At 38.2% G+C, this 12,044-nt stretch overlaps 1 protein-coding gene across 1 annotated transcript in view; it reads right to left on the bottom strand.

Moving 5' to 3' along the window:
• myo18ab (myosin XVIIIA b) overlaps positions 1-8,987 on the bottom strand; it is a 103,394-nt gene extending 94,407 nt beyond the window's left edge. The window contains exons 1-2 of the mRNA XM_016282172.1: positions 8,889-8,987; positions 4,928-6,074 (exon numbers count right to left, since the gene is read on the bottom strand). Of these exons, the coding sequence (XP_016137658.1) occupies positions 4,928-5,953 (1,026 nt within the window). The 5' untranslated portion in view covers positions 5,954-6,074; positions 8,889-8,987. The remainder of the gene's footprint in view (positions 1-4,927; positions 6,075-8,888) is intronic.
• Between the last annotated feature and the right edge of the window lie 3,057 nt (positions 8,988-12,044).

The raw sequence follows: 12,044 nt of genomic DNA, 5'->3' as shown, positions 1-12,044 counted from the left end.
ACTGCGAGAGCTCATTCACATATTGTATTACATACAATAACAGAATGTTTGCGGGAGCGTGCGGTAATGGTCAGAAGTTCAGCGAGAGCGTGATCAACAAGCCCCGCGCTATCACACAGCGGCGCAGTCAGTCAGTGAGACCCGTAACGGATGACGTCAAATTTTGCGGGATTCCATAAATAAACTACACAGAACCCTACTATTCGGACAAATATACATAATGAAAAAATAATACAAAATTTAATATCTTGAAAAAAGGAGCGGACACAAAAATCGCAGGAGCGTGCGGTAATGGTCAGAAGTTCAGCGAGAGCGGGATCAACAAGCCCCGCGCTATCACACAGCGGCGCAGTCAGTCAGTGAGAGCCGTAACGGATGACGTCAAATTTTGCGGGATTCCATTAATAAACTACACAGAACCCTACTATTCGGACAAATATACATAATGAAAAAATAATACAAAATTTAATATCTTGAAAAAAGGCATTTAAGACTTTTTAAGGGCCTTAATTTTCTCTAAATTGATTTATCAACTTTTAATACTTTTTAAGACCCCGCAGACACCCTGTACACGTTATGCTCAAACAGCAGCATTTGTGGCATAATGCTGATTATCACAATATTATTTGTGGGCACTTGCAATGGAAGTAAACAGTTTAGAGTATTCAAAAAGCAGAAATATGAAGCCTACAATTTTATTGTTTTGTTAAAAATCTTTGTATTATTTGAGTTGTAAAGCAGATTGAATTATTTTTAAAATTCCTTTAGGGTTTTAAAATTCATTCCATTGTCATGAAACAAAGTTGTAAAAGTGTATATAAAGTTACACAGAAAAGGTAAGCAAGCAATTTTTTCACACTAAAATCATGTTAACATCTGTGTTGTTATTGTTAACTAAAACTAAATTTGAAATAAAGCAGAGATAAAAATCGAATATAAATATTAAATGAAAGTCTTCACCTTAAAACCACACCATAAAATTACTAAATATTATTTGTGGGCACTTGCAATGGAAGTAAACAGTTTAGAGTATTCAAAAAGCAGAAACATGAAGCCTACAATTTTATTGTTTTGTTAAAAATCTTTGTATTATTTGAGTTGTAAAGCAGATTGAATTATTTTTAAAATTCCTTTAGGGTTTTAAAGTTCATTCCATTGTCATGAAACAAAGTTGTAAAAGTGTATATAAAGTTACACAGAAAAGGTAAGCAAGCAATTTTTTCACACTAAAATCATGTTAACATCTGTGTTGTTATTGTTAACTAAAACTAAATTTGAAATAAAGCAGAGATAAAATCGAATATAAATATTAAATGAAAATCTTCACCTTAAAACCACACCATAAAATTACTCGAAATAAATGAACTTTTCCACGACATTCTAATTTACTGAGATGCACCTGTATAGTGGAGTGTTGTTTTGAAGTTGAAAAAAGTGAAATGTAAATTAATGGATGACCAATATGGATTTCTCAATTGCCGGTGTCAATAAAAGTAAAGTTAGGGTAGCCATACTAGCCAATATAATGTTTTACGCATAATACAATTTAAAAATAGCACAAGACACTTTAAAGTTATTAAAAGGTTAATGGATATATTTTAATGAAACCTAAGAGATCTCTATTCCTCTATTAAAAGTCCATTCCAAAAGTCCAGTCCATAAAGAGATTGTGTCTCTTCAAAAGACTTGGATTAAACCACTCGATTCATATGGATTACTTTTGCGCCAAAAGCGCCAAAGTTTTGGTGTAATGGACTTTCATTGGAGGGACAGAAATCTCTAAAGTTTCATTAAAAATACATTCATTTGTGATTCAAAGATGAACAAAAGTATTAAGGGTTTGAAACAACACGAGGTTCATTTTTGGTCGAACCAACCCTTTTAACCTTTACTTAATTCAATAAAATTAAATTAAAAAACTGATAAGAATTTCAACAAACAGAAATACAATCCAATAACAAGTTTCAGTAGAATCTGGGTGGGATAAAGTAAAATGAAGAACACTTCAGCCAAGTGAAACTGGTTAAAATGGCCAGATATCACCTGAATAACCTGACTGGCCGATATATTGGTCTATCCTAATGAAAATATTGCGTTTTAATAAACAATCGCTGCTGTCAACAATCACTTCAATCAATAAACAATCACTTCCACACACTGGAGTACATTCTGCCAGTCCTTATTTTAAAACAGATCCACAACAAAAGCAGCTAAAAATGAATGCTCTCAGAGGACATATTAGATGTTCCAGACAATGCCTGTAGCACAGCTTGCCAAAAGACGAGAGAGCAATTGACGGTGGGGCGAGAGTCAGGGTGACCTGCACAGAATACTCTCACTGACCTGAGGCATGTAATGAACCATATAATGACTACAGCGAGGAGGCTGACTAAGAACTATGCAGCAAAGCAAGTCCCTCTTGTTTGTTGATAAAACCCAAAATAGCACAGCAGACCCACTCTGGTATGAGATAGAGGTGCTCGCCACCGACTAATTTGCAGAAGCACATGATGAATCGGTTGGTTCTAATTGTTACGATACAAAATGGGCAAGAATCACTCAATATTTTAAGCTAAACAAATTTTGAGTTTCCTGGAAGTGCTTCATTTATGATGCTGTCACAAATCTGGCCTATCAATGAAAGTTAAGACTATTCCATAGGAAAAATCCATTAGGAAGCCTTTCACAAACATGCGGTTCCATAAACAGGCAGGGCTGATGATCACTTTATTTTTCTAAGCCCATTACAGTAGGATAGTACCATTAGCCTGACGTTAGTGCTTGAGTTAAGATTTATCATGTGGACAAATGCTGAACCCGAGAAGCAGGTCCTTACTCTAGGCTATACAGCTCATTTTCTATCATGTAAATGCAGTAATGATGAAGATGATGATAAAGTTGTCCAAGTGCTCTGTCTTTTTGCTGTCGGGCACCTGTAAGTCAGTTCGGCCTGCAGAAATACAGCTGCTCTTCACCTGCTCTAGGCCATGACTGACTACAAAGAGACCAGGGGCTGTTTCAACAAGTACAAAAACACTTAGGATTCCTTTTAACACTCTTTATTCCTCAATCGAAATGATCATTTGGCCAACATTTTACAAAAGCAACCGTCAAGGCCAGGGATTTCTCATTTTTCTCAAATAAATAAATAAAATCGACAAATGCAACTTTTTCTGTAAATACAACATTTTTTACATTTAGAGGTGATTTGATTTAATTGTCATTGACTTTTGTGATTAAAGCCATAAGCATAGCTGTTTGAGCATGTGTTAGAATGTTCTGACATAAGTCTGCTGTCAAAGAGTTTCTGAAGGAGCTGACACAATTACTCAACACAGTTTAGTTGTACATTAAATATTGTGATTATCTGCGGTGTAGAAAGAAATGTCGCCAAATTGGACAGACACAAAAACGAATGACGAATTACATCACACAGTGTTAACAGCATTTTGGTGTTAACAAATAAATGGCAGCAATATGGATAAAAGGAAAACCGTTACATGTGTAAATAGTAGATCTGTTTACTGTAAAACGAGTTTAATGTGCTTCATGTCAGAGAATGGCTAATATCACATACATTATTTACATAAAGTAACCCCTAAAATTATAACACTATGCATTTATTAAATATAAATGTCACATAAGTCATGTAATTAAATATTTTAGTATTTTAATGATTTAATCATTTTATTTAATCATTTATTTTAATAATTTAATGTTATTTTAATCAATTATTATTTAATAATTTAAATGTTATTTAATATTTACATTTATTTGTCAATTTAATTTGGGCATTGCATCTTGTAAACCCACAGCAGAGTTCTCATGAACCCTTAGAGGATTGTGAATCCCCTGAAGAAATAAACAGTAGCTGCAAAGGGACCATTTAAATTCATAACTGTCAGCAAACAGCAAACTGAAGGGAATAATTATCAAACGACCAACACCTTTTTTCCCCACACAAACACATCTAATGATTCAGATGCACTCTGATTCGGTTTCAAAGCTCGCTTGTGTGTCACATTTCTCTGTTGTGAGCTCTCATGTTTCACAGACAGCTTCAGAATACCTTTTAACAAATTATCGAGGTCTCCTAACTGCATGTTACTCAGCAAAAGAGTATGTTATTTGAATGTACTGTTTTTTCCAAGCAAGTAAACAACATTGCTAAATGCTAGGAATCCGAGTGTAGTTACATAATGCCCTCAGTGGTTACTGTAGGAGGAAGCTTTGTGAGTTGTCTCAGCATCTACATGTGCAGCTTGGCACGACAGCATGCCAGATTGAATCCATCCAAGTAATGGCAAACAGGCCAGTTAATAAAGACACAACCTCCACCCATCCTAAAGAAAGAAAAAACATTTACGCCCAAGTGCCATTCTTATCTGTTATCTAACAAGGAAGCAGCGCATAACACGACAGATAAGTCTCAATGGTTTCCCCTCTGTGAAGGAAAAACGAAAGAGCTGTGCCGCCCATTCATCTCACACAAAAGAATGTGCCTAACCAGCATCAACAGCAAAGCGCAATTTATCGTTACATACCAAAACTAAACTGTAAATTGTGTGCTGTTGCATATGAAATTTTCACGAGGAAAATCTGAATTTACTGTCGCATTGTGTCCAACTATTGCACAACAAACTGCGAAGAAAAACACAATCAAAACTGTTTCAAAGCCTGTCATTAAAACCATCACTTGTGGAAAGCAGGAGGAAGAAAAGATTCTGTTAGACATTGTGACAGATGTTCACCCTGGAAAGGAATCTGCTTCCTGTTGCACAAGAACATGTTCATTTTAAATGATGTGCTTGTACTCTTGAGAAGAACCAGTTGGCTCCACATGTGTAAGAGCTGGGCAGGCTTGTGGGGAGTTACCTGGAAAGACTGTGATCATGAACGAGAGAAGAGAGAGAAAGTGTGGACTTACGTCAAATGCTTCCCGCCGCAGCCCTTCGGTGTTCCTCAGCCAGCATCGGCTCAGCTCGCTTAGCTCCAGGATGGGCTGAACTTTCAACCGAACCGTGTCGCCTGACTGCCGAATCATCTCCACGATCTCATCCCTGTTCTTGTTCTCCACATTTCGCCCGTTGATCTCCACCAGCCTGTCTCCGGGGACCAAACCAAGAGCCAGGTCCTTGGTGCCGGCACCTGGTTCCGCAAAGTGGACCACTCGGCGATATACCCCTCCATCCGTGCCACGGTCCAACATGGTGGTGCGTCGCAAGGAGAACCCGAAATCTCCAGTGCTCCGCCTCTGGAGAACCAGCTCCCGAACTTCGGGTGTCTGCGGGGGCACTACAGCAGGCAAGCGGAGGTCCGCTGAAAACGTCTTATCCACAATCTCAGGAACCTGCACTTTTTTCCCAGTAGAAGACTGTTGCTGATGATGCTGAAGACTTGGCTTACGTTGGGGGTCAAATATCTTGGTTTCAACCTGCGGAGACGGGGCAGCCGAGTTCTGCCCAGAAGGTGTGGAACCTTCGGATGGACTTTCATCTTTATTCCTCTGAGAAAAGGAGAAGCGCTTCATGATGGAACCCATTTGTGAGTTCTGCATGGCGAGGGAGCCGAACCTGGCCGCCCGCTCCTTGACAGAGCTCCGGTGTCCATCTTGGCCATAATCGCCCTTCAGATCGTCACTGGAACTGGCTGCACTGAGCTGATCTGCATCCAGGACCATGCTGCTGCGGTTACTGAGGCCGTCCGACTCAATGTCAGTCAGGTTGAGCTCAGTGCTGCTGGCGACTTTAATAGGGATCGGGTTCGAGATCTCCAACTTGTTCTTGGAGTCCCGTTTGGAGCTCCGGTTGAGGTTGAAGAAACCCCGTCTCATGCTCATCTCATCAAGGCTTCGGAGCTCAGCTGCTGACATACGTTCCCTCCGGTCTCTCTTGTCTTTTTTCTCCTTCCTAACGCCATCCTTCTCCTTGTCTTTTTTCATTAAGTTGAACATACTGACCCCAAAAGTAGTCTGCGGTTCACTACAGAAGCACCAATGTTTTCACAAGTAAGCGATTTTTCCATACAGAGACAGAGTGACTTCTGTACATCCAGAATGGACTAATTATGGCTCCCTGGAAAGAGAAAAATACCATAGCATCAATAATTGTATCATCTTTCATGTTTCTTTGCACAATTAGAATCTTTTAGACGCCAGTCAAGTCATAATTTCCTAATGAACTGCAAATGAACATCCTGCCTTACAATATGCAATAGTTTTGTGAAAAAGTAAAGCCATATTATGTAGAATTCCTTGACTGGCCTTCACACAAGAAACAAACTTCTGTACCCATAATGTGGCATGACAATATTTACCTGAACAGCAAAATTTACTGGTTTTAGAGTAATGGATATACTGTCTCATTCACTATAAATATGTGAAACAAACAGGGTATAAAGCATTAGGGAGGTGCTATGAAAGCCACGGGGCTCTAACATTCTTATTTTCCCACCAGCGGGAGACTTCATCATCCAAACAAGCTCCATTAACAAGGGGCCAAATTCTTCCCCATAATACAAGAAGGCAATTCAGGCAATTCTTCCCCATGAAAGGCTTTATGCAATGCACGCTTAATGCAACGTGATAGTACCTAATACTACCTACTCTACTAGTTCTAGTGCTACTCATAATTTGAGATCAACATTAAAATATAAATGCAAAAACAAATTTCTAGTGAACCCTAGCTTGTATAAACAATAAAGGTAGTAACATATATTATGATAATAATTATTAATAATGCATTATACCAATAAATATAAGTGGGCATGTTAATCAAATCCAGCATACAGACTAATTTAAGCAGTAAAGATGTCAGAACGCTTAGTACATTGGTTATTCTAATTTTCATTTGCATCAGCATCAGTCTCTTTATAGCACAGAATATTAGCTTTATATTCGGGGGGGTTTCCCCCCTCACATGGGTTTTTGAATATGCTCAGCATGTTTGAACTAGCTTATAAAAGATAAAGTCTCCTACAGAAAAAAAGTACTATGGTAACCAGTTTCCTCCAAAAGAAACAGCATTTATTTAAAATATAAAACTTCTGTACAATTACCCCATCAACTTCAGTCAGAAATCTTGGTGTAACTTTTGATAACCAGCTGACCTTCAAAGACCACATTGCAAAGACCGCTCAATCTTGCAGGTTTGCATTGCACAACATCAGAAAGATCAGGCCCTTTCTAACGGAGCATGCTGCACAACTTCTTGTCCAGGCCCTTGTCATCTCTAGGCTGGACTACTGCAATGCTCTTCTGGCTGGACTTCCATCAAGCACAATCAAACCTCTACAAATGATTCAGAATGCAGCGGCACGACTGGTCTTCAACGAGCCCAAAAGAGCCCATGTTACACCTCTCTTTATCTCCTTGCACTGGCTACCGGTTGCGGCTCGAATCAAGTTCAAGACATTGATGCTTGCATATAGAACAGCCACAGGCTCAGCACCCGCCTACTTCCACTCACTACTACGAATCTACATCCCCTTCAGAAGTCTGAGATCCACTAGTGAGCGACGCCTCGTGGTACCATCACAGAGAGGCTCAAAATCACTGTCCAGAACATTCTCGTTCACCGTTCCTGGCTGGTGGAATGATCTTCCCACCCCTATCCGGAATGCTGAATCCCTGACAATTTTCAAGCAACAGCTGAAAATTCATCTCTTTCTAAGCTACTTGACTTCATCATCAAAAAAAATTTAAATTCTCTCTCTTTATTTATTCCTTCTCTTTCTAGCTCGTACTTATTTGAACAATGTCTAAGAACTTGGTATTACAAGCACTTCCTGTGTCTGTTTGCCTCTTTAAGAAGAATCGCTTTATGTATCCCCCAATTGTAAGTCGCTTTGGATAAAAGCGTCTGCTAAATGACTAAATCTAAATCTGTAACATTAGAAGTGTCTTTGCTATCACTTTTGATCAATTTAATGCATCCCTGCTGAATAAAATTATTCATTTTCAAAAAATTCTTATTGACCCCATACTTTGGAAGGATCGTATATATACACACATGGAATCCATCACTAGCCTGTGTTAAGTCAACTTCTCTACTAGTCTTAGCTACTACAACAGTAATTGTGGTAACATCATATTAAACTGTACAGTCATGACATTGACAGAAAGGCTGCTGAAAAGCTTATTTGAGCAGAAGTACAGTACTCGATCGTTGTATTAACTATGTAATTTTGGCAGAGACTGTTGTTACCATGGTCAATTTATGTAAGGAGTTCAATGATTCATTGCAATACTGTTGTTAATAAACAGATGGACTTGATGTGCACTTGACCACTGACATGAAAGGAAAGCACTGCCCTCTTTCACGCTTACTATGCTACAATATAATGAAGAATTCTGTTACAACGTACAAGCCTGTGGTTTGCTACAATGTATCCTTGACGCATTAAAGACCAGACAGATAAAAGCCAGGTGAGAGTCACAATAAAGAGAAACACGTTAGGACAAGAAACCTACGTATAGCCTACACATTTGACCGGTCAGTCAACCGGAGCAACCAGAGACTCGTCAATCATCTGCGGCAGGAAAGCCAAACGCTAACGCTCAGGATCAGCCGCTAAGCCTTTAAATTAGCTAGACACAGACCACCACAGTATACAGATTTTAGCGTGAAACTACCAAACCAATAAACCCGAAAGGTAGCTAATGAACAGTGAATGTAACAATCCTCCGGCTACAGTTAGCAGGTCAGTTAGCATGAGTTAGTGGCTGATAAGGGTCCTTTCTTCGCCTCTATATCCAGCAGCGGACTGCTGTTGATCCCAGGCTCACATCCCTGACATGAGATTTTACCTCCTGAAAATAACTGGATGTTATCTCGTTTACGGAATTTAAACATAAAATTGATATAAACATAAAAGTCCGCTGCACTCACCGTTGTGAGATATCCAGTTTTTTGGCAGGGAACGGTATTGTTTCTGTTCGCTCTATCCTCTATGGGCGCAGCTGAACGTGAGCAGGCGAGCACTGTTGAAAATATATAGTGATAAAGGCGGTATGTTGGCCTCATGCTGCTTATTGTTCAGTGAGAAGAAACGGCGACATCTGCTGCCTGCGTTAAGAACTACAGCTGCAGAAATCAATGCCATTTGGAATTGATTGGTATTAATAATGGAATAATAACAACCCATTGTCTCGATTTGCGGGGTTCGTTCTCAGAATAGATCTAGGGATATAAAAGGGTCTCGATTAGGTAGGTATGGGAGGGACATATTATTATCATTACCTAAAACTACTCCTGTTAATTGAAATAAATCTGAAATAAAATATAAATATTAGACAAAAAAACTTTTGAAACTTTTGAAAAGACCAAATTTGAAATGTTGCCTTGCAAACAAACTAAAATTAAGCACTTAAATTACTGGTACTGTTAATACATAAAAAATTCAAACTAAACTAAAACTGCAACTAAAATAATAATAGATGAAACGTAAGTTATATATATATATATATATAATAAAAAGAACAAAACTAAATTAATAGACAATAATTAAAATCGAATCAAAATTTTAAGATTATTTACAATATTAATAAAATCTAAATAATTTGAAGCACTGAAATTATTAACTGGTAATAAACAAAAAACCAAATCTGAACTAAATAGTAATATATTTTTTTAAAAACTAATAAAAATGGCAAAAACACATAACAAAATGACATAATAATTAAAAAATCTGAACATATAAAAATAAAAGCATTGTCATATTAATAAAATAATATATAATAATTATAATTATATACAGTGGTGTGAAAAAAGTTTTTGCCCCCTTCCTGTTTTTTTAATTGTTTGCGTATTTGTCACACTTAAAAGACTCAGATCATCAAACAAATTTTAATATTACACAAAGATAACCTGAGTAAATACAAACTGCAGTTTTGAAATTATGATTTCATTTATTAAGGGAAAAAAGCTGTCCAAACCTGCCTGGCACTATGTGAAAAAGTAATTGCCCCTTAAATCTAATAACTGGTTGTGCCACGCTTTGCAGCAACAACTGCAATCAAGTGTTTGCGATAAATGGCAATGAGTCTTTCACAGGAATTTTGGCCCACTCTTCTTTGCAGAATTGTTTTCATTCAGCCACATTGGAGGGTTTTTGAGCATGAATGAACTGTTTAAGGTCATGCCACAGCATCTCAATCGGATTTAAGTCTTTGACTTTTTTTTCAATTTGGATCATTGTCCTGCTGCATAAACCCAGTGCGCTTGAGCTTGAGGTCACAAACTGATGGCCGGACATTCTCCTTCAGGATTTTCTGACAGAGAGCAGAATTCATGGTTCCGTCAATTATGGCAAGTCATCCAGGTCCTGAAGCTGCAAAGTAGCCTCATACCATCACACTACCACCACCATGTTTGACTCTTGGTATGATGTTCTTCTTATGAAATGCTGTGTTGCTTTCACGCCAGATGTAACGAAGGTTTGGACAGCTTTTTTCCCTTAATAAATGAAATTATCAATTAAAAACTGCATTTTGTATTTACTTGCATTATCTTTGCGTAATATAAAAATTGGTTTGATTATCTGAATCTTTTACGTGAGACAAATATGCAAAAAATAAACAAAACAGGAAGGGGGCAAAAACCTTTTCACGGCACTGTAAATAATATTAAAATAACACAGGTATGGATCTTGTGGACTTGAACTTGGGCAGGATCTTGGGGTCATGGTCTTCTTAATTAGATTACACACTAGATAATGCCTTAGCTTTTTTGCTTAAAGGGGTCATATGATGTGATTTCAATTTTTCCTTTCTCTTTGGAGTGTTGTCATTTCTCCGATCACAAATGCAGACATGGTTTTATGTTTACGCGGTGCGATGCAACATATGACCGTATAAGTAATTCATTATAATCCATAATTATGTCCCCACTGGATGCAACGAATGCCTCGATTATAATGGGGTTTCATGTTTTTGAATCATCATCACTCCGGCCTGACAGGGCATCATCACAATATGGTAGGGGCGTAAGAATTCCGTCACATGCTTGAGGTATTCGGCCAATCACAACGCACTGGAAAGCTGGCCAATCACAGCACACCTCGCTTTTTCAGAACAATGAGCTTTGTAAAAATCGACGCGTTTCAGAAAGGCAGGGCATAGAGGAGAAACAATAATGTACAGTATGTTGAAAATAATGTGTTTTTTTAACCTTAAACCGTATAAACACATTTCTTTACACCAAATACACCAAATAATGTTCTTTTTAGCAGCATCATATGACCCCACCACACCAGAGCCTCTTCACATCTCGACCGTCAGGTCTGGAGTTGTTCGCATCACGCCTGCTACTCCAGGGTCTGCTCACGTCTTGTCTGCCAAGCCAGAGCCTGCTGCCTGCTAACGCCATGTCTGCTACTCCAGGACCTGCTCACATCATGCCAGTTAAGTCAAAGTTTCAACGCACTGGAAAGCTGGCCAATCACAGCACACCTCGCTTTTTCAGAACAATGAGCTTTGTAAAAATCGACGCGTTTCAGAAAGGCAGGGCATAGAGGAGAAACAATAATGTACAGTATGTTGAAAATAATGTGTTTTTTTAACCTTAAACCGTATAAACACATTTCTTTACACCAAATACTCCAAATAATGTTCTTTTTAGCAGCATCATATGACCCCACCACACCAGAGCCTCTTCACATCTCGACCGTCAGGTCTGGAGTTGTTCGCATCACGCCTGCTACTCCAGGGCCTGCTCACATCATGCCAGTTAAGTCAAAGTTTAATTCAATTCAAGTTTATTTGTATTGCGCTTTTCACGATACAAATTGTTGCAAAGCAACTTAATAGCAAATTAAGTTTCTACAATATTTAGTGGTAGCTTATCAGTGGTGACTGTCAGTTAATATATATGGCAGAAATATAGGGAAAAATCAAATAAAGACGTAATCAATTATTGACGTAATCAAACAGACGATGAACACTATTAACAGCAATTATTATATGATGCAATCAAACTTATAGCAAAATGTGGTAGTTCTGTATGTTGTTTCAGGGTTGGCATCATCTGAGGTCCTCTGAGGGGTTG

This window comes from Sinocyclocheilus grahami, unplaced genomic scaffold (assembly GCF_001515645.1).
Source record: "Sinocyclocheilus grahami isolate Dianchi unplaced genomic scaffold, SAMN03320097.WGS_v1.1 scaffold155.1, whole genome shotgun sequence".
Taxonomy (NCBI): domain Eukaryota; kingdom Metazoa; phylum Chordata; class Actinopteri; order Cypriniformes; family Cyprinidae; genus Sinocyclocheilus; species Sinocyclocheilus grahami.
The sequence above is the reverse complement of the archived record's forward strand: the minus strand, read 5'-3'. Positions and strand labels throughout refer to the sequence as shown.